Source organism: Dendropsophus ebraccatus, chromosome 2, assembly GCF_027789765.1.
Source record: "Dendropsophus ebraccatus isolate aDenEbr1 chromosome 2, aDenEbr1.pat, whole genome shotgun sequence".
NCBI lineage: Eukaryota > Metazoa > Chordata > Amphibia > Anura > Hylidae > Dendropsophus > Dendropsophus ebraccatus.
Window position 1 is genome coordinate 53,494,774 of NC_091455.1, and position 24,010 is coordinate 53,518,783.

Here is a 24,010-nt window from a genome sequence, read left to right on the forward strand (position 1 = left end):
TTTGGTTAATACTCAAATTCCTGAGTACATTTTTTTTTATAGCTGTGGTGTGCCTTTCCTATTATTCTTACTAAAAATGTATGACCCAATAGCCAACCGGGTTTACTAGAACAGATAGGCCAGGAGTGGTGACAGGTCCTCCTTAAAGGAGAAGTCCGGCGAAAATTATTTTTTTATATGTTATTACTTATGGAAAGTTATATAATTTTCTAATGTACATTAATTATGGGAAATGCTCATATACTGCTATTTCCCTTAATTTAGTGTATCAGGAAGTGTTAGAATTATCTCTGAAGCAGTGACGTCACGACCAACGGTGTAATTCCTATGGAGTGTCCAGCAGGGGGCGCTCTATATATAGAAGTCAATGAGTACCATTGACTTCTATATATAGTGCGCCCCTGCTGGACACTCCATAGGAATTACAGTGTATGTAATGTAATGTAATGTAATGTAATGCACTGTACTGTTGTGACTTTATGAATACATTTATGGAATACTTTGGGGAGCAAGTGTCCTTGCTCCCCAAAGTATCCCATAAATGTATTCAATGAATACATTTGCAGGGCACCGAGCAGGGAGGGAGAGAGGTGCCATCTACCTTCCCCCTCCCTGCTCGGTGCTGGGAACATATACAAAGCACTACTCCCCCATTATCTGCAGATAATGGGGGAGTAGTACCTTTTGCTATCCCTATCACCGCCCGCGCCGCCGCCGCTCACACAGGGGCTGCTATTCATCGCGCCGCTGATTCCCCGCCGCCCGCGCCGCTCCTAACTACCCGCCCGCTCGCTCGCCCGCCCCGTTCCTGGCCGCCGCTCTCTGCTCATGCCGGCCGCGTCAGACCACCCCCACCCCGGCAGGGAGCACGGCGCTTCCTGGTGTCCCCGGCCGGTGTGGGGGCGGGCTGACGCGGCCGGCATGAGCAGAGAGCGGCGGCCAGGAACGGGGCGGGCGAGCGAGCGGGCGGGTAGTTAGGAGCGGCGCGGGCGGCGGGGAATCAGCGGCGCGATGAATAGCAGCCCCTGTGTGAGCGGCGGCGCGGGCGGTGATAGGGATAGCAAAAGGTACTACTCCCCCATTATCTGCAGATAATGGGGGAGTAGTGCTTTGTATATGTTCCCAGCACCGAGCAGGGAGGGGGAAGGTAGATGGCACCTCTCTCCCTCCCTGCTCGGTGCCCTGCAAATGTATTCATTGAATACATTTATGGGATACTTTGGGGAGCTAGGACACTTGCTCCCCAAAGTATTCCATAAATGTATTCATAAAGTCACAACAGTACAGTGCATTACATTACATTACATTACATACACTGTAATTCCTATGGAGTGTCCAGCAGGGGCGCACTATATATAGAAGTCAATGGTACTCATTGACTTCTATATATAGAGCGCCCCCTGCTGGACACTCCATAGGAATTACACCGTTGGTCGTGACGTCACTGCTTCAGAGATAATTCTAACACTTCCTGATACACTAAATTAAGGGAAATAGCAGTATATGAGCATTTCCCATAATTAATGTACATTAGAAAATTGTATAACTTTCCATAAGTAATAACATATAAAAAAATAATTTTCGCCGGACTTCTCCTTTAATGTAACAAAACTATGTAAGTGTTTTTGAAAGTGCATGTGCTCTTTAAGGCTCCTCCATACACACACAAGTCATCCTAACTGGACTATCTAAAGCATATGGGGCCTTTTGATTTAAGAAAAGGGTCAGGTACGCTGGAATTCAACTACCCGATCCTTTTTCTCCTGAAGAAAAAAGCCACCGCCAGACTCTTCTGGCAGCAGTCTATCCCTCCTTTCTCCCTTCATGTGAGGGGGATCAGGAGAGAGAGTTAAAAATCTTCTCCCGACTGCTATGTTTTGTATATGGCTAGCATAAGCCTTAACATTACTACTGTGTTTCTCCAAAAATAAGACCCACCCTGAAGCCCTAGCTTCATTTTGCAGTCTTTTTAGAGTAGGCTATCACGTTTCTCCTAGTTATAGTCAGCTGACCAGATCCCTGACACTGGGTGCTGGCATCAACCAATCAGTGCCAGACTTGTTATGCTTTCATCTGATCAGCACAAGCTACAGGGGAGGCGGAAGGGGTAAGATGATGCACAGTAACTAAATATGGGAGGACAGGGGGTAAATGGGCCAACTACAGATGGGGAGGGAGGTAAAAAGTATGGGGACTACCCGCAGAGGGAGGATGTATACAGCATAGGGAAACTAGAGAGGGGGAAGGAATGTACACAGTATGGAGACTATCTGCAGAGGAAGGATTTATACAGTATGTGAGAACGACAACAGAGGGGGAGGGAAGAATACAGTATAGGGACTACCTGCAGAGGGGGGATGCATACAATACAGGAAAAAAACTAGAGAGGGTGAAGGGAGGTATACAGTACAGGGACTACCTGCAGAGGGAGGATATATACAATATGTGGGAATGACAATAGAGGGGGAGAGAAGTACACAGTATAGGGACTACCTGCAGAGGAAGGATATATAGAGTATGCAGGAACGACAACAGAGGGGGAGGGAAGTACACAGCATAGGGACTACCTGCAGAGGGGGGATGCATACAATAGAGGAAAAAACTAGAGAGGGGTAAGGGAGGTATACAGTATAGGGACTACCTGCACAGAGAGGATGCATACAGTATAGGGAAACAACTACAGAGGGGGAAGGGAGGTATACAGTATAGGGACTACCTGCAGAGGAAGGATTTATACAGTATGCGGGAATGACAACAGAGGGGGAGGGAAGTATACAGTATAGGGACTACCTGCGGAGGGAGGATACATACAGTATAGGGAAACTACAGAGGGGGAGGGGAAGTATACAGTATAGGGACCACCTGCAGAGGGGGGATGCATACAGTATGGGAGAAACATAGTATTGACATTTTAATTTATAAATGTACAAGTAAATATACAATAATATAATCAAAAACATACCTCATTATTAATGTCAAAGACGCCTTCTTGAATTTTTTCATAGATTTCTTTTGCTGTGTTTATGAATGCCTGGAAGACAAGAATAAAGGAAAATATACTGAGCATAACCTTGTGACAGCTCAAGGGGTGTACATTGTTTAAGGCCATACGTCAGAGAAGTGCTATGAAATTATATTCATCACTATCATGCCCGGAAATGAAACCCATGAACCTGCACGATCATAAAAAAATATATGGAATGGAGATACAGCCATATAAATGTGCTTCAAACACAATTCACCACCAAAACTTTCTAACAAAAGGAAAGATGTAGGTAGATGTTGTCGTTCATCTCCATTATGACCCGTGGTCATAGTGGGACAATGTGAAGCTGGGCTAACTTGTAACTTACTCATTTCAGTTCCTACTGGTTCAGAGCTTAGTAGTCCAGTGGGAGGTCCCAGCAGTGATTGACAGCCGACTATGCATAGGTGTACATGTAGAGATGGCTATCAATCATAAAGTAGGAATATGAATGAATAAATCAGCTACACTGAATCTTTTCCCAATGAACTATCTATATATCAATCTTCTCAGCCTCATTTGCTCTATATTATGTCACCTCTTGTCAAGTCACAACTATTTATAGGAACCCTTCAATATATTACATGCAATATCAATTACAAATCATCTCGGGATGTGGACGAAATAAATTTACATTAGGGTTTTAGTATTTATCTGACCAAGACATTATCAATGGTAATTCATTTTTGCTTTACGAAAACAAAAAAAAAAAAAAAAAGAGCTAATAAATAATACACATAAAATTTCCATGTAATGACAGCAGCCTCGATGAATAATAAAAGTACCATGTCTATAGGAAATTACATGCTTCAGCCATGGAAAGCGTTAAATTGGGCTTTGAAGCATCGATTCACAGCCCGGAAATCTTTCCTGAACTGTCAGGGAAGGCAGCTATATTAACCAATGGTGAAATTACAGAGCAGCTATGAAGTCACCGCAGTAACAGATAGCAGGCACACGCTTTTACGAGCTGCCTGCTGCCGAGCTAGAGCCATTAAATATTAATGGTGACCTTACTAACATTGGGCAGCAGACACTAGAGATGTTACGCTTCAACAGAGTGCACCAGGGGAAGATGACACTTGCAATGGTTTATGTTCTGTATAGTTGCAGCCGCACTTGGCCCCTTCATGTTTGCAGGGGAGGACAATGATATTACGGAGCAGCTTCTGGGTCCCTGAGTTTTCACATGTAGATTTAGAAGATGAATAAGACAGTGCCAGACTAAACTGGAGAACATTTCCTAGCATGATTATAAAAATCCAGCACCAAATACCCCTAAACTATAACACCCTAGAGATCTTTTGACCTTTACCTGCTTGACCCTACGGCTCCTCCTGAGATGAGCTTCACTGGGTATGCAGCTCCTTCACCTCTTACAATAAGACATGATCAGTCAAGGCAAATATGCAAGTCGACTGGCAGACATTGAGTGTCTACAGCCAGGTCAGGGCTTACAGTGACCCCTGACCTAGTGCAAATAAGGGGCAAGGCTTTAGCAGACTACAGTTCCCATCATGCTTAGCTGACAGCCCCTTGTTAATCCCCAGGCTGCAGAAAAGCAGGTCTGTATGCCTCTGTGCACTATATAGTGCACTCACTCCCAATGCTGCAACTGAGCATGTGCGACCAGCAAGTTAAACTACAGGTCATAACCCTATGCAACCAGCTATAATAATCACATTATGAGATTGGATAGTGTGGATTTATTACTATAAATATGAGCAACATAAGTGCAAATCTAGAAATAGAGATATTGGTGGAGATTGATCAAACATGGTGTAAAGTGACACTGGCTCAGTTGCCCCTAGCAACCAATCAGATTCCACCTTTTATTTTCCAAAGAGTCTGTAAGGAAAAAAGGTGGAATCTGATTGGATTGCTAGGGGCAACTGAGCCAGTTTTACTTTACACTATGTTTGATCAATCTCCATATTGTCCTTGGTTGGATCTGAACCCTGGACCCCAGCGCTGCAAGGCTACAATGATAACCACACCACACCTAGGGTAGAAAGACTAGGGCTACCCATAGGCTTCCTGTAATAAGATTTCTTTCCATAGCATAATAAAAACCTTAAAAAGTGAGTTTAAACTAGCGGTGGTCTTGAAAACAGATATTGGAGAGATCAGAAGAGAATACCTATGGGTCTGGGATATCAGAGAAAGTTTTCCTATGTGACATAAAAGTTTAGGTGTAACCTCAGCCTAGTTAGGCATTACCCCCTATTTCTAATTCTGGTCAGAAGGAGATGTAAATGACTGCTGACTGATAATACCCAAATGCTGACAGACAATACGTGGCCGGGCCAATCAATCAATCTATACAGCAAGACAGATGCTTTTCAGATTCTTCAGAGGATTAGCTGTCTTGTGGTTTGGGCTCTCGTCTCATCAGCGTAATCCTTTACCCACAGAGTCTATGGAGAGTTCTATATAGTTGTGACTCTTATTATCAACATTTCCATAACTACCAGACTAAACAATAGAACTCAGGCAGTTTCACTGCCTTTCTGACCAGGGCGTTTGCTTCATTTCTCCCCCTTAGGCTATGTATACCTTTATGGCGACAGGATTTTTCTTAGCCACGTAATGCTCGCTACGACTGTCATGCAGAAACTGGATTAGGCATGTACAACCTATATACATATTCCTCATCAATAAACAAGATATATACAAACACCACCAGTGCCCCCAAGAGCCACATTATCACAGTGACGGAGAACCTCTCTAAATAGCAGTGCTATGTGTGTCTGATTTATTCCCCCATTATGCAAAAGACATACACACATATCCTTATTCAGCTGTGAAATCTTTTGTATCCCATATTGTATAATAGGATCATAAAGCCGATATATAGAATTAGGAGGAAACAATGTTTTTGTAAAGATGCTACTTTCAGATGTACTGAAAAAAAAATAGTGGACATGCTTTGTGCTCCCTAAATGCTAATCTATCATTTAACCGGATTAGTCTCACAAAGAAGCAAGAACCCCTGTGATTGGCTGCTACTACTCAACCATTTAGACCATTTTTTTAAGGGAAACTATCAGCAGGTTAGGAGCATCCAAACTGCTGATTTCTTATAGTGCATTGAGCGCTGAGGATGAAGGTAAGCTTATTAAAAAAGGGATTAAACTCCTAAATATCATAGAAACAACATCAAGGATGAAGATAAGAAACTTCGTCATCCTCAGCACCCCGTGCGCTATAGGGATACTTCTAACCTGGTTATAGCTTATCTTAAAGGGAATCTTAAAATGTACCTGTGGTTTTTTTTTTTCTTTTTTAATAACTCAACAGGGGCTGTGATTGCAAGCAGTTTTGCAATATACCGTGCTCCCTTTATTTTTAAAATTTTATATGTTTAAATTTATGTTATACATATAGCCAAACTGGTCCATGCTCTCTCTTAATGCAGATATTTAGTCTTCTCTCAGTTCAAAATCAAACCCTACTAGGAGGCAATGCTCTTTGATATGCTGGTTACAGTGGTTTTGGTGCTGTGTGACAGGAGATCTGACCATACAATGCGAGCACCCCCAGGATTCTCTGCTACTGAATGTGGACAAGCAGCAGCTGTACACATGTGCAGTGAAGGAAGACATCTAGTGGCCACAAGTTTAACGTTGCCCTAAACATACAAAACGGGAAAAAAAATTATTTTTCTCAAAAACTGCTATAACACGCACCAACAGCGAGGGTGGAGAAGCGGGGAGGGGCTACCTAGACAATCTTTAGGAGACCATAGGAGAGAGCGGTGGTGTGATGCTCCTATTACATGGATCAATGGCCAGCAGACAGTCGCTATTGTTGTAGCTTTTTTTCAACATGGTAAAACACAAGGATCAGCAGACATTGTGCATGTCAACTGATCACTGCCTTAACACTATTGATAATTGACACTGCCGATAATTAGCCACATACAGCCGATAATCGATTGGTGTAATAGGGCCTTTAGAAAGAGCACTGAGAAAAATAGACTCACTCTGAACCAAGATTTTCATGAATTTGCTGCTACTGCTCAACCACTTTTACCATACTTTAGACAAACTTGAAAAAAATTAGCGGGCATGCTCTATGCTTGCTAAATACCATTCAACAAGCAAGCTGTCCTTATCTGCTCATTTACTTTTACTATAACCGAGTAGAAAGTGCATCTTGCAACATAGCCATAACTATTAGATCAGTCACGTCATTATTTTTGGCCAGCCATGCTTTTCCATTGCTGTGTTAAATTTGGCCCACCTAACCTTGCAGCAGATTATAATATGGGTGGTCCGTAGAGCTGCTTGGACCACCCATATTAAAATCTCATAGGCCACAGGCAGTTTTTAGCCTGTGGCCTAGAAGTATCTCAGTAGTGCCCCAACACTGGAAATGTGGTGAAGTCATCGCGCGCATCTTCCTACAGGCGTCTCCTGCAGACTCTGGAGCCGCAGGAAGGGTGAGTCCAAGCCAGGGGCTGGCTTCTATTTTAGAGACTATTCTCGAGGACTGGCTTCTACATAAGAGACTGTTGGGGAGGGCTAGCTACTATATAAGACTATCGGAGAAGGCTGACTACTGTAAAAAAAATATTGGAGTGGGCTTGCTACTATATAAGAGACTATTTTAGGGACTGGCTTCTGTATAAGACACAATTGGGGAGGGCTGGCTTCTACATAAGAGGCTTTGGGGGAGGGCTGGCTTCTATATCAGACACTATTGGAGAGGGCTGGCTTCTACATAAGAGACTATTGGGAGGGCTGGCTACTATATAAGACCCTATTGGGAGGGCTGGTTACTATACAAGACCCTATTGGGAGGGCTGGTTACTATATATTGGGCACTTAGGAGGGGCACTATTTAGGGGGGCTACTACATGGGGCACAATTATGGTATTACCTACTGCTTGAGGGATATAATGGGTAACTTTCATGTGGGGAAAATTACTATAGTATAGGCAGTGCCAGGAATGCCACACGATTCTCAGACAGTGCCAGAAGCGCTGCATGCAATCTTCATTAAATATCACGGTTAGCCCGCGACTTTGCCCAATTTTTAAATTTTGGCCCACTGTGTATTTGAATTTGACACCCCTGTATTAGATAAGTACAGCTATTGCAGTGATCTGCTAACATTTTCGTTCTTGTAAACGACAAGACCCTAAACACATCCGTCCATGTATCTAAAGCGGTGTGGGCAGAGGGTAAAGAACCCCTTCCATTTTGTAAGTAATACATAAGTGTTCAAGCACAATTTCACACATCTCATACGTATATATTAATAGGTGCTGATGCAGGGATCTCAATCACACCTAAGAAAGTAAACAAGGTCCACTGTGGAAATCTCCTCCAGGTCGTCGTCGTCCTCCTTGTGTGAGCGGTGGCAGCGTTTGACTGTTGAACTTGCCACCAGAGCTTTGTTTCCTAATTAACAGGACTGATATGTTTTCACCTTTAAAGGCCTTACAGCTCCCCAGAGCAATCAATCTACTGCAGCTCAATTACTGCACCGAGCTCGGGCCGCAGCTACACAGGCAAAGAGGGTGGCTGCAGCAGGCGGAGGAGGGCAATATGAATATGCATGGGCTCTAAGTGGGTGATCGAATCATCATAGAGGGGTCAGGAGAATTTGCAGCAAAATAATGAAAGGAATTAATCATCTCACACTTTCGTCAAGCACTTAAAGGAAGCAAGTGCATTTTTTTCAGGCGTGCCGTTAGGATGGAGAACACTTGGCTCGGTGCCAGCCGTGAATTGATTCACAATCCTCTGAAATGGAAGTTTTTAATTTTCAAATAAGGGGGGGGGGGGGGGGGGGGTGTTAAAAAAAAATCCTGGGCTTGCGATTAACATACCAATTATCGCGATGGCCTAACAAACCGTGCTAATTGAAAACGGCGGTCAAAAGCTGCACAAATCCAACCAGCTGGGATCCCGTATGGGGTGTTCAGTTGTTCACATTAAGTAAAACATTAAACAGAGCCATGAAATCCTGAAAATGTGTTATGATAACTTCATGTAAACAAGCACTTAACAACTGGCACATGGAGGGAAGCATTACCGCGCTCCGCACTTCCTCCCGCCCTGCTTTCATTATGGGGGAAAATCAGTTCAATTACGTCCAAGGGCTCGGTTTATTTTAGGTCGAGAGAAATTATATGCCGATTTATGGCTTCACAGATCTCGTACTGTACGTGTGACAGCGCCAAGAAAGGATTACTGTAACTTTAGAGCGATATATCGTTTAGCCGCAATTACCCGCAAATAAACATCAGACAATTCCAATTTAAGATGGCTGACATCAAAAATGACATGGAAACTGCTCTTTCTAGCGCATTATGTTGTCGCCAGCTTAAACAAACCAGCTTTGTTAGGGGAACGAGTACCAGATGAATCCCCGTGCAGCAGTGTGGCCGCGGATCCAGATGTTTAGAATCACATGCACCACTTACTCTAACATACCTTAGCATTCCCCTACTGTTCTGTGCTATATATTCAATCTTTCAACACGCATCAAGTTAAATTACAAAAATATACATCTCCATGTGCTCTTTGTCTGGCTCCATGCTCCTGCCTACTATTCCTCTTGGCGAGTAAAATCCCAATTTGTTAGATGCTTCCTGGGCTGAAAATTTTGGCTCAAGAGAAGAGAACACCAAGCTGGCAAAGAGGAGGCCTAGAAACCATAGCTGCCAGGACACAGACAGTTCTGAAGTATTCTTAAAGGGGAATGGTCACATAACAGATACTTTTTTTTTTCTCCTTGTTGGCTGAATCATCGCTGTGCAGGGCACCACAAGTGCAGCCCCATGCAAGTGAATGGAGCTGGCATTAGTTCCCTGTACAGCTCGGTTGCCAGGAACACCAGCACTGGAGGATGGATGGGTTACTGGGGGGTCTGGCTCTCACCGATCACCAAGTTACAGCACTTTATAAGACAGAAATAATCATTTAATTATTGGCTCAATGAGTGTTCCTAAAAGCTCCTTCACAATGATCAAAGCATCTAACCTGTTGATAGATCCCTATAGTGCACAGGGTGCTAAGGATGAAGATTTATTACCTCCATCCTCTGGACTATTTTCACGATATTAAAAGTGCAACCGTCATATAAATGTCATTTTTCAGAAATCAATACATATCAATTGTACAAGTGATTTTAAGAAACCATGTAATAGGTTTTATTAAGCAAAATAGTTTCCTGTACTCAAAAAGCTGTTTTCCTACCCCCCCCCCCTTTCAGGAGAAGCAGGATTTGTGTGTTTTTTATGGTCTATGGAGGGGGGAGGGGCCGAGGGGGGATGAGTGCGCATGGAGAGGAGAAAAGACAGCCCTGCACAGCATATCATCCTTCTTTTATCAAATTCACAGAGCACACAGACCTGTGAATCCAGTATTATGTGCTCAGACTGTCTGCAAACTGTACAGCTGCTTTTCTCCTCTTCCTGCTCACTCATCCCCCCTCAATAGGTTATAATGGACATAGGAAACCCGTCTTCACTTTGCTCCTCTGTAATAAAGACAACTTTGCCTGATAATGCAGATAAGCAGCGTGTGTGTGTGTGTGTGTGTGTGTGTGTGTGGTGGAGGGGGTTCTGGGAAACAGCCTTTTGAGCACAGAAAGAGGCTTTTTTGCCTGATAAAACCTATTACAGAGTTTCTTAAAATTGCTTGTACTATTGATTTCCGCAAAAAAAAAAAAAATAAAGTTTCATCCATATGCAAATGTGTCATTTTGGTGCACTACAACCCTCATTGAACCGATCCTCCCCACTCTGCTGATATTCATTAGGTGAGGTGAGGTGTAAATGTGGCTCTATTATGGCTGCATTTGCAAAACACACAGCCCTGCAATAACCGTCAGTAACTATGGGCCAAATAAGCTCTCCCATCACCCTAAAGGCTGGAGCTCTGACCAACTAGATAAAAGCACATTTGTCAGGTGACAAGATTAACAAATCTGCTACATTCTGTAGTGTAAAAGGAGTGGATAGCCTCATGAAAACCTATGAGCAACCACCTTGTAAAGACACCTAATTATCAGTGCATCTGAAATGTAACTAAGTGCAGAAAATATATTTATTTTAATATATATATATATATATATATATATATATATATATATATATATATATATTATATATTAACATATTTACACAGTGGTGCCTTGGATTACGAGCATAATTCTTTCTGGGGCCGTGCTTGTAATCCAAATCCACTCTTAAACCAAAGCAAGTTTTCCCATAAGAAATCATAGAAATGCAGACAATTGGTTCCACACCCCAAAAATAATGATTTATTATTCTGAATAACATGTAAAAAAATGAAAAACATTCAGGAACAGCAGAATATGTGATATTATAAGTTACTGTACAGTAATGGAGAGGATGGGAAACACAAGGACTGACAGACTGCAGGGAGCAGGAAGGAATGAGCAGGACAGATGTGGGCACAGTATAGCAGCAATCTCTGTCCGGGGAGAGGGGTTAACAGCTATGTAAAGATTACCTCCACAGTCCTGTCCCCTGATGCAAGCCCCAGCCTGAAATGGATCTGCTATGATTTGGAAGGTGAGGGAGCCTTCCTGGGTCAGAGTACAGTGCTGTAGACCATGCTCCTCCTCCACTCCCCCTCCCACCCAGTACAGGGAGCTCTTAAACCAAAGCAATTCTCTTAAACCAAGTCACAATTCTGAAAAACTGTGAGCTCTTAAAATCAAAACACTCTTAAACCAAGGTACCACTAATAAAAAAAAAATACAGTCACTGGCGTCGGTTAACTGACCTAAACCTAGTCAGGATGGTATCTGCAGTATTTTTGTTTTTCTATCTTCCTGTCAGAGTGCCCCCTCCCGGCACCCCCGTCCCGTGAGAGCGACCCCTGCACAAACGCACGCCGCCCGGCATTAGCGCTGTACATTATGTGCAGAGGCACTAATATCAGAGCGGGAGGTGGTGGAGAAGCAGCAGGGTCAAGGTAAGAATGCCCCACCCCCCGCAAGTCCCGTCCAAGCGCCCGCCTTCCTCACCTGTCCGGTCCCGTCTGAGACTCCTCACCTCACCTGTCCGATGCCCCCCACCGGTCCTGTCCCGTCTGAGGCTCCTCACCTCACCCGTCCGATACAACCCCATACCCCCCCCCCCCCCCAACACACACACCGGTCCCGTCTCAGGCTCCTCACCCATCCGATGCCCCCCACTGGTCCTGTCCCGTCTGAGACTCCCCCCCCCCCCCCACCTCTCCCGTCCGAGGCTCCCCCCCACCTCTCCCGTCCGAGGCTCCCCCCCACCTCTCCCGTCCGAGGCTCCCCCCCACCTCTCCCGTCCGAGGCTCCCCCCCACCTCTCCCGTCCGAGGCTCCCCCCCACCTCTCCCGTCCGAGGCTCCCCCCCACCTCTCCCGTCCGAGGCTCCCCCCCACCTCTCCCGTCCGAGGCTCCCCCCCACCTCTCCCGTCCGAGGCTTCCCCCCACCTCTCCCGTCCGAGGCTCCCCCCCACACACCCGGCCGGCGAACACTGCACGTTTTCCGGTGTGTGCAGGGACGCCAGAGTGTCAGAGCTGGAGGAGCAGCATTTGGAGGCGGCTGTCCTGTACTTCCCTAAGTAACAGTACAGGAGTGTGGCATAGGAGGAATGAATGGGCTGCAGCAGGCAGGATAAGTTATAGGAGACATTGCAGTGTGCGGCATCCTGCTGCAGCCCATTCATTCCTCCTATGTTACAGCCCTGTACTGTTACTGAGGGAACTACAGGTCCCAGCATGCACCTCCCTGTATAGTAATACACCCCTGCGCCCCCCCGTATAGTCATACACCCCTATCCCCCCTGTATAGTCATACACCCCTGTCCGCCCCTTGTATAGTCATACACCCCTGTCTGCCCCCTTGTATAGTCATACACCCCTGTCCGCCCCCCCCGTATAGTCATACTCAGTGAGTTCTTTTTAACTTTTTTGATATTGCCAGTTTTTCATAGCAAGTGGGTGTGGTTTGCAAAAAACGGCGTGTCAAAATTATCGTTCAGTTATTGTTACCGCAGCTACATGTGCGATTAACCGCGATATTGATTTTGGCCCATATCGCCCAGCCCTAATATATATATATATATATATATATATATATATATATATATATATATATAGTGATGTACAATTTTTAAACGGAATAACACATATGGAGCAATTTATCATAGCTGGTGTAAGGGAACAGTGAGTCTATTGTCTACAACAACCAAACATATTGTAGCCTGGCACCGTCACATATTTATTTATTTTTTAAATCAAGAGGGGTTGTGAACATTATGCATATGGCCACTAGGCATTTTCCTTCACTGCACATGTGTACAGCTGTTTAACATCCATATTCAGTGGCAGAGTGTCCTGGGGGTGCTTGCATTGTATGGTCAGCTCTCCTGTCACACAGCACCAAAACCATGTAACTACTGAACTGTTGCATAACAAAGAGCATTGTCTCCTGGTAAGCATGCAGAGTTGATAATATAATTATCCTTTCGTTAATTGCCCTTAGTTGCTATGCAACCTGCAAGTGTCTTTCGTTACATGAGTGTGCAAAGAACTGGGACTTCCTGTGTTTGGTCTCTTTTTTTGGAACAAAGAAAAGACCAGTTATTGGCATGAAGGAAGCAAGGACCACAGTTTGGCCATATGTATAACATTGATTTAAACATAGAAAACAAAAAAGAGAGAGCATGTTGCTAAACTGCTTGCGATCACAACCCTTGTTGATTTCTTAAAACGTACCTGTCATGATTCTTTTTTCTCCAAATAAAAGCTGTATACAGATCTGTTGCTATGGACAACAGCTTGAACTGTTTTGACACCATGATATTAATGGCAGGAAACAAAAGAAATGCCATTATGATAGCACAGGGGTTGTATCTCCTTGTGCACTGCAATGTTTTATTGCGTCTTATAATAATAATCAGGACCGCATAGGTGGATGGGCTGTAAGAGCTATAGGGAAATCACTTTGCGTCTCTGCTGGGAATGCAAGAAAACATCTCAGTCATATAAAAGTGGTAGTCCCATCCTAAGCCTGTTCAGCATTAGAGTGAAAGGTGACACCAGTAGATAGCATCAGTATAAGACAATAGTAGATCCTTATGGACTGACCTGTTCAAAAGGTCATAGGGTACTATTACACGGAACGATAATCGGCCCTATCCGGCCGATTATTGCTCTGTGTAATAAACACAACGATCAACCGATGACAACGATCATCGGCTGATCTTTGATATAGGTTTGGACCTATAATTGTCGGGGGACAGACCACGCATCGCTACGTGTAATAACGGGCAGCGTCCGGTGGTTGACGATTTGAAAAGTACATACATTACCTATCCATGGTCCAGGGCTTCTCCTGCGCTCTGCTTCTCCCCGGGTCCCGTGCGCTGCAGCTTCAAAGCGGTCTGTCTGAGCTGAGACAGGCCGCTTTGAAGCTGCAGCACACGGGACCTGGGGAGAAGCGGACCACAAGAGGAGCCCTGGACCATGGATAGGTAATGTATGCAGTTTAAGCAAGGGCTGCAAGGACTTCAGAAACAATGTCCATGCAGCCCTTGTTAAACAATTATCAGGCCGTGTAATAGACACAGTAAACGAGCGCCAATCTAGCAGCCCATCGGGCTGTGTAATAACACCCTTAGAGTATGCTCAGTAATGTTTCACTTTCATTTCAATGAGACAGGTCCTGTCTTATTGTCATCCATGCCAACAGGCCTTAGAGATTTATCTGACAGATTTTTGAAGCCAAAGCCAGGAACAGACTGCAGACAGGGAGGTGGTCATAAAAGAAAGACTGAGATTTCTTCTTTTTTCAAATTGTCAAGGGGACGCAGAGATTAAAAACAACTTATACTTACAACTGGCTCCAGAAAGTTCCCTGGTGACATCCCTATACACAAGATGCTACTTGTGGCTGCTAAGGCCGGTGACTGGCTGCAGGATCTCATGCACAGTGTATAGGGACCCCTCTGCTAGGGACTCGGGACAGTAGTGGACCTGAACCAGGAGCAGCCCTCCCAATCCCTGCTGCCTGGCAATATTTTGTCCAGCAAGGAAAAAACATTCACTTAATAATTACTACTAAAAGTGTATACTATAATATTGTTAAAAGTCAGCGTAAAGAACAGGAAAAGCAGACGTCCACAGCTTACAAGCAGCTTGTGAAAAGTGAGAGCTGAAATCTGTTTGTCACTATGGGCAGCACCGCCATTTTTTTCATTTGCACCAATTTTCTTTAAGCACATAGAAACCACTGTCATATATCCATATAACTAGGACTGAAACCAGATTGCAAATCTCTGCACAAAAATAGCATTGTACAGCCCTGATGGTTAGGTCCAGGCTGCAGCACCAGGATGTATGATACTTGGTGCGGAAATGAACATCGCAGGACAGAAAATGGAGACGGCATGATTAGTGAGCGGCTGAAATACTAGCGGGAAACTGAAGGCGGATGACAGCCTCATTCATCACTGGCTTTCCCCACGGTATTATTTCTATGGAGCTAGTCTCTTTGGGAACGGCTCATACCCACCTTATAACACCAGCTTCCTCCATAGCGGATCAAAAATGATTTCAATCTCCATGTCCTCTCCTGTCACCTCTAACTGTGCCTCAATATTTGGACATCTGCTGTCTAACATGATTCTACAGGAGAGTCAGACAACCCACTAGCTATTGTACCTAGCTGTAGACTCTCACATAACCCATCACATGGAACATAGAACAAACAATGGAGAGGCAGGGGATCGCATATTCATCTGCTTGGAGGACTACAACTCCCAAGCTTTCAAGAACAGCTATATATGTATGCAAGGCCTTTAAAATACACAACCTATTCACTTATGTTTAAAAGACACAACCAAATCCCTACAATGTAAAAGCTACATATACACATACAACAAACAGCAGTACAAGGAACACAGATGTACACAGGAGAGTCCTTGAGGAAGGGATCGCCAGTCTTGCACAGGTATGGGGACTATTAGGAAATCTTCTACATAAAGTCCCCCACAGATTGGGTAGAATTGATCTACTAAGCTGTATCTGGGGTAATCTATCAAAGATCGATAAAAATAGATACATTAATAAATCAATTACATAAGAAAACTTGCGAATGTCATCACTAATCTTCAACCATGGCTGGCTTGTCAGCCAGAGGTGCGCGGAACATTCTCACATTCCATGTGTTACACTGACACCTAGTGGACAAGTGAGTGAGTTCTTAGTTTAAAAATTCATTTTGGAAAAAAGGTACAAAAATACATCTAGTAAAATGGACTCTGAGGGGTTGTTCACAATTAACAATTTCCTTTTCAATAGAAGAGAGTATTGATAAATGGATCACAGGATGATCTCATGCTGGAGACCCCATCCCATTGGTCGGGGGAATCTGGCAGACAGTGTTTACTTTCCCTGCAGCGCCACCATTAGGGAAATAAGACATTGCTTAGTTCCCATTGAAATTAATAGACTGTTTTTTTCAGTACACTTGCCGTGCTGAATGCTCCTGTGTATGGGAAGGAAGGTAGTGATAGCTGTCTGTATGACTGTAATATTTTTCGATCTATTGATTAGGCTTACACTTAAAAAGCACAGAGTCTGAATATGTATACTTTTAGAATATAACCAGAAATTAATAGCGCTAAATTCTATGAGGTCAGTGCCTGAACATGCTTCTATATGTTGACAGGATGCCAATGTATCAGTGAGATGTTTTGGTAAATCGCAGAGTGAACTCACCCTTGTAGATAGGTATGTTGTACAGGTAAGCTCTTTTGTAAAGCATTCGTATAGGTGTGCAGTCCCAACACATTCTACATATCCAATATGAATGGACTATGGTCTTCCTATAACAGAATTGGATGTATACGGGGAGAGGTCTTATGCATTCAGTCTTTAATGTATAATCACTGCTGAATTTAACCAAGACCAGATGCAGAATTCTGTGTCATTGTTCAACAATAACCCAATGTTAAGAGTCACATGATGGCAACTGCTGGACCCTGGTCTATAATAGACAGTGACTCTGCTGCAGGCCGCCTTCCACTGAACAGTTACCTTATCCAGTGACCCCAGTATGGTATCACATAGCTGCTTGGGGTAGCAATCTCTAGGAAAACCCCCTGCTGGTTGTGCTCAAGTGATAAATCTGCTATGGAAAGCTGAAGCTTGGTGAGAAGATGTATCTCCATTATTACTGAACTGCTAATTAATCTTGAGCTGTCAGGTTGATGGGGGACCCTGCTAAGCTGGCTGACTTTCACATTCCTTCCCAAGCCTCCCTTGTAGAAGAAGCAGAAAAAAAAAATTAAAAGGTAAGGAAGCGGAAAGTTTCTGAGCACCTAATTAATGGGATGCCACTTGCAATTAAGCAGAACTCTGGTTAATTATTTCGGCAATTTCAAATATCTAAATTTATATTTTGTCTTGTGTAAGATCTGATCCTAATCTGATCCTAACCTTGTGTACGGCACAAACGTTTCCCCATTACATGGCATTACAGGGACAAGTGAGACAAAACCCATCAGAACACTGTCTTTTCTGGAGTGGCTGGTAATCACAATGACAGAGGAGGGGGCATCCCGTACTTGCATACAACTTGTCTGAGTGCTCATGGAGGTGAATGAGTCTAGTTAGGCCTAAAACAAATATCTGTGATATAGACCCACAAGGGCTTTATCCAACTTCAGCAGCCACCGCTAATCAAATGCCGAAAGTTCGGGTTCGGATCGACTCGAGCATGCTCGAGGTTCGCTCATCTCTAATGGACACGTTTGCGGCTCTGTATTACAGAAGTGTGTTGGGCCTTAGCTTTTACAACTCCAAATACAAGAAATCTCCCAACAATTTGATTAGTCTTGAAAAACTGATCAAAATGGTTCTGCTTTGGCTGCATAGAGCAGTAAGGTATAGCATCCTTAGCGTACAGTCCTATGACACCTCAGAGTATACTGACCTGATATTTTTGTGCAAACAGGGCACACCGAAAGTGGACTTTGAAATAAATCAATGGTCAGTAAATTAATTTAAGATTCATATTCATCAAGACTTAAGTGTCCTTTTACACGGCCTGATCATAAACTGTAAACAAGCGCTGATCTCCTAGATTGGTGTTCGCAGCCCTTGCCTTTAGTGTAAAGTAATTAAGTATTAACTTACCATGTCCCCGGTGTCCTTGGGCATTTCCCACTCTCTGCAACTCTGCCTTTTGTTTCGGTCTCTGCACTCATAGAGAGCTTAGCCAATCACTGGCCTCGGTCTGCCTCGACCAGTGATTGGCTGAGTGGCCGCGGCCTGCCACGGCAGAGACCAGAATAGAAGGGAGCAGAAGGCCAGTGCAGAGACCAGGGAAGGCCCCCAGGGAACGTGGTAAGGTAATTTTTCTTTATTATTTTATACTACAATCATCAGCTTCTGCCAAACATCATTACACATAGCAATGCGTGCCAATGATTTTAGGTCTGGACCTAAAGAAAGCCTTAAAGAGTCACCATAGGTTGCAGACCACTGTCTTACAACACCTAGTTACCTGGTCCTTCCAAGAACAGTACAATAATTGGAGTAGTGTACTTAATGGGGTTGTTTACCCCAAAACATCCCTTTCCATATATCCTATTAGAACACACACCACAAGTCAGAGGATGGTCGGCTTCCCATATGCAGCAGTGTGCAGGCCAAATTTCACTGCATAAAGAAATGCAGGCTGTGAGCAGATACTGAAAGGAGAATGAGAGCAACTACACAATAGGAGCAGAGTGATAGAATATAAAAGCCGCTCTCATAATAGTGAATCATGTAATCTGCAACCCAGTATTCAAGAGGGGGAAGTGGCCAGTGGCAGATAGGATGCAAAATATCATATGTCAACATGAGAGGAAGAGCCTGCTGGCTATAGCTGGGCTACAGGCCTATGATGTGGCATTAGGAGCAGTAGCAGGAGCACTAGTAAATCACAGCCACAGAATATGGCTATATCTAATCTAATTATTATATATATATATATATATATATATATATATATATATATATATATATATATATATATATATATATACACACACATACACACACACATATATATATATATATATATATATATATATATATATACACATGTGTGTATGTGTATATATATATAACTCTCTCTTGCAGCTAACTGTAATCTCAATTAAATCTGTATGGTAAATGATGCATTGCATTTACATAAAACAGCTATAGTGATTGACGTGTTTAGTACAGATCACTGCTCCGCTGTCCCTTTTTTCTATCTGTAAAAAATACTTAGCAGTATGTAGCCACCAAAAAGAATATGGATCAGTATGTGGACAAGAGTGACGCCATTTCTGGAGGGGAAAAAAGGACTGTTTTTCTGTATCTCCTACAACCCCTTAAAAGCAGCTGCTAAAGACACCTAGTCCACTGATACGCCGCCTGTGCAAATTACTGATAGCCCCAGGTATACAACAGAAATGTAGGCCAGGATGTGTGCGCTTTAGTCAAGAGCAGAGAACAGACAGGTTAAAGCTATGAGGCAATGAGGAGACGAAAGGCCTTCCTGTCGACTGTAATCAGTGTAATGTAATGACTCCCAATCATAGAAATGACCCGCTAATTACAGGGGGCGCAGAAGTGGAGAGGAGATATTACCAGCACTTGTCTGCCTCTAACACAGGGAAGATGTGAAATCCAGGTCTGTGCACTGGTTAGGAGTCACTAGGTGGAATGACAGACAGCTGATATATAACACTGGGCAGATACACTACTAATTTTTTGTAGCGGAAAAAAACTCAAGTGCTTCCACTACAAAATTCACAACTGCAGATTTTAAATACATTGGGAGAGTTTAATATTAGAAACATAGAAGATTGTTAGCAGGAAAAAAAAAAACACTGCCCCATTAGTATTTCTTTCCTTATCATCTTAGGATAGGTATGCGTGGATCCCAGGCATGTTTACATTCTATTAAAGGGGTTGTACAGTTTGAAACATTTTTCTCCCATTCTGACCCTTTGCCAAAGTTATACATACCCCCCATATGCTTCCTGTACCAGAATGGTCGTTTTCCCTGACTTTGAGCCCCCTCTCCAGCTGCACAGGAAGTTCTGTAGTTCTGAAAATCTCTCTGACTGTCGTCACATAGATTTCCCTGTCCTTCATTTTGTGCCAAACGTCAGAGAAGGTGGGCGGTCCTGGCAGTGAGACAGTCCCTCCTAATTGGTCCCTTGCTCGTGGCTAATTTACATATCTGGGCGTATGAATTCCTATTGGTCTGGTAAACTGCCGTGCTATGTTATCCAGAGGAGCAACCATATCCCCCTTCATCTGTGCTACAGCATCTATGTAATAACAGACTGTGGTCCTGCAATGTTCCTGTATGTACATATAATCTCTGCTGGAATACAGCGTCTTCATGATGTAGCAGAGCCGAGTGTCACTTCAGTGCTGCCATGTTCCTGGAGGTTAGCTTCTCTAGGAACATGGCAGCACAGTAGAGAAACTCAGCTCTGCTACATCATGAATACGCTGTATTCCAGCAGAGATAAGATGTACATACAGGGACATCAGCCTTTCGCCGCAGCTGCCTCTCCCTGGGACCCCTCTACATTACTATCCCCCACTCTCCAGGAGCCCCAGCCAGTAGTCGCTCGCCCATCCGGTAGCCGCCGGTGGGTACATCAGCCTGCGGCCGCCGCTGCCTCTCCCCGCCCCACTGGTTACCTCCAGCGGCCTGCCCAATCAAGTAGGACCCCTCTCCAGCCTGCTGCCCACCCTCCTGGAGTCCCCGCCGGCCGCTACTTGCTTGTTCAGCAGGGCGGGGAGAGGCAGCGGTAGCCGCAGGCTGATGTACCCACCGGCGGCTACCGGATGGGCGAGCGACTACTAGCGGGGGCTCCTGGAGAGTGGTAATGTAGAGAGGCAGCTGCGGCGACAGGCTGATGTCCCTGTATGTACATCTAATCTCTGCTGGAATACAGCGTATTCATGATGTAGCAGAGCTGAGTTTCTCTACTGTGCTGCCATGTTCCTGGAGAAGCTAACCTCCAGGAACATGGAAGCACTGACGTGACACTCAGCTCTGCTACGTCATGAAGACGCTGTATTCCAGCAGAGATTAGATGTACATACAGGAACATTGCAGGACCACAGTCTGTTATTACATAGATGCTGTAGCACAGATGAAGGGGGATATGGTTGCTCCTCTGGATAACATATCACAGCAGTGTACCAGACCAATAGGAATTTATACGCCCAGATATGTAAATTAGCCATGAGGAAGGGACCAATTAGGAGGGACTGTCTCACTGCCAGGACCGCCCACCTTCTGTGATGTATTGGCACAAAATGGAGGACAGAGAAAAGCTTTTCAGAACTACAGAACTTCCTGTGCAGCTGGAGAGGGGCTCAAAGTCAGAGAAAACGACCATCCTGGTACAGGAAGCATATGGGGGGTATGTATAACTTTGGCAAAGGGTCAGAATGGGAGAAAAATGTTTCAAACTGTACAACCCCTTTAATCTGGATTTACCAACCACATCTGCTGGAAGTTTGATTCAAGCATCTACTACTCTTTAGGTAAAGTAATATTTTCTCATGTTGCTTCTGATTTTTTCTCCCCAATAACCTCATATTGTGTGCCCTTGTTTCCCCCTTTTTGCCTATGTTTCGCCGACTGATGTTTCAAAATAAGGGCCCCATTTAGTATCACTGCAAATAAGCCAGGGAGATTGGTGCTCATTTGCAGGGCATTTACAAGGCTTGATAACTTGTGTTGCCTGTGTTACAGCCCTCTATACTGTAATGGAGGAGGAGTGAGCGGCAAATTGTCCCACTACACATCGGGAGTCAAATGTTCTCTGAATCTGCATGTGAGATGGCTGCTTAAGACATGTTAGGTGGTTAGAATATTTGGGTAGTTTATAGGTCTTATCCAGTTATGCAAAATGAACCTTCAAAATACGAGATGTGTACCCTGTCTTTTCAGGCAAAATGGACTGGGGAGCTATCGGCAGAATAGGCAGACACCACATGGTGCGGACACCTAGCAGCTGGTTTGATCATTTGTTCAGCGCCCGCACTACTAAGTGAATGAAGTTTGTCTCCGTTCACTTTATAGCGGTGGAGACCCGTATCTCCTTAAAGGAGAAGTCCCACCAACTTTGAAATCTGCAGGCAGGCTGGAGTGGGTGTGATAATAACTAATAAGTGAACTCACCCATCCCCTGTGCCCCGTAGCATTGCCACCGGGGTCTTGTTCGCCGCCGCCATCTTCTGAATGAAACCAGGTACATCACATATCCGGCTCCTGCAGCAGGAACTTTACAGTGCAGCTGAGCGATTGCCCACTCAGCTAGCTTAGCCGGGGTTGTGACTTTGCAGCTAGAAGAGCTGCAGGACCCTGGTGCACGGCACTATGGGGGTCAGGTGAGTTTACTTGTTAGTTTTGTTTCACACCCACCCCCGACTGCCTAAAAATTTTATAGTTGGTGGGACTCCTTTAAACAATGACCTCTGCAGACCGAGTCTTCTCCAGTCTATTGCTTTCCATGTCCATGGGGCTTGCTGTAAAGCATACCACTATACACTGTACAGAAAGCTTAGGCAGGGTGACTGTACCTGGCTCTAATCAGTGTAAAAAAAAATTAGCTAGATGACAAATTCCCTTTAAAGAAAATTTTCATAGACATAGCTTACTTACTGTAACAGAGCACTAAGTATATGCTGTCAGAATTGCATGGCTGCCCTTTCAGTATAGTACAATATGACAGTGTGGCCAATGTACAATCAATACAACGTGATGACAATTTCATGCCAGATTAGCAAATTACCTCCTCCACATTTGAAGCTGTTTTTGCTGATGTTTCCATGAAAATTAGACCATGTTCTCTGGCAAATGCTTCTCCTTCTTCTTTTTTCACTTCTCTCCTTGATTCTAAGTCACTGCAGGAAAAACGTACACATCAGAATGGGATCTATCACTTTGTCAAAAATACAGTTCACAAAATAAACTCTAATCTTGTCGGGGGACAATTTCAGCATACCTCCATCCTTTAGTATGGGAAAACAAGTTGCCATCGGGGTCATCTGACAATAAATTTCTCCTCTCTTCCCATTCAGAATACATGAATACATGTATGAACCTGGTGTGCATGTGCATAAGGCGATCGAGAGAGATGTTGGCCAAGTGAACATATGTCTCCACTGTAACTTCACTGTAAAGTTAGTGACACAATGGAGATACAAAATTCTCCACTGACAATCTATCACCATATGACTGCTGTGATTCATATCTCTGATTGCTGTTAACATGGTAACTATTAAGGCAAGATGGCTGCCTCCATATTCATGTACAGAAAATAGAATAAAATAAATAAATGATTCACACAACCATGGTAATATATACTCCGAGGATCCTTCTATGACAAGATCTATGTAAAAGGAACCTTGCAGGGGGAAAAAGTTGTGCAAGGATACCAATAGTTCCTGGTGACATAGAAGGCGGTACACACAACTGTAATCAAGATCGTTCTGCGCTCATTTCATCTTTCATCCTAATATCTTTAATGAGATGGGCTCGGTACAATTAGCAATGGCATAGGAGCTGCAGGGGCAATGAGGACGCTAGAGCAGTGGTTGGCATACAGAACGCTGCGCCTTTTCCTGGCTGGTTGCTCAGGGTCTCCACTCATTAACAGATTTAGTTATGGTAAAAAAACGTTCTGTCAGGAGGGAACCCACCAATCAAAATGCATACCGATACATGCTCCTCTGATGCCTGTGCTGTCAGTAACACTTCTTCCCATGACATACGATTACTAAAGTGCCCAATATGTGAAATCATAGACTTGAAAGAGGATGTCTTTCTCCAAATATAAGAAAAATACAACGTACTGCAGTTTATATATACACAGTCTCATGAGACCTGCTTCAAAGCATCGGCAGCAGGGATCAATGTGATGTCTAAAGTGCTTCGCTTTCT

The 24,010-nt window shown here is 44.1% G+C and overlaps 1 protein-coding gene across 2 annotated transcripts in view; it reads right to left on the reverse strand.

Moving 5' to 3' along the window:
* Nucleotides 1–24,010, reverse strand: part of RAB2A (RAB2A, member RAS oncogene family) — a 74,455-nt gene that overhangs the window by 14,848 nt on the left and 35,597 nt on the right. For both annotated transcript variants that reach the window (XM_069957547.1, XM_069957548.1), the window contains exons 6-7: nt 22,860–22,971; nt 2,963–3,031 (exon numbers count right to left, since the gene is read on the reverse strand). In XM_069957547.1, the coding sequence (XP_069813648.1) occupies nt 2,963–3,031; nt 22,860–22,971 (181 nt within the window). The remainder of the gene's footprint in view (nt 1–2,962; nt 3,032–22,859; nt 22,972–24,010) is intronic.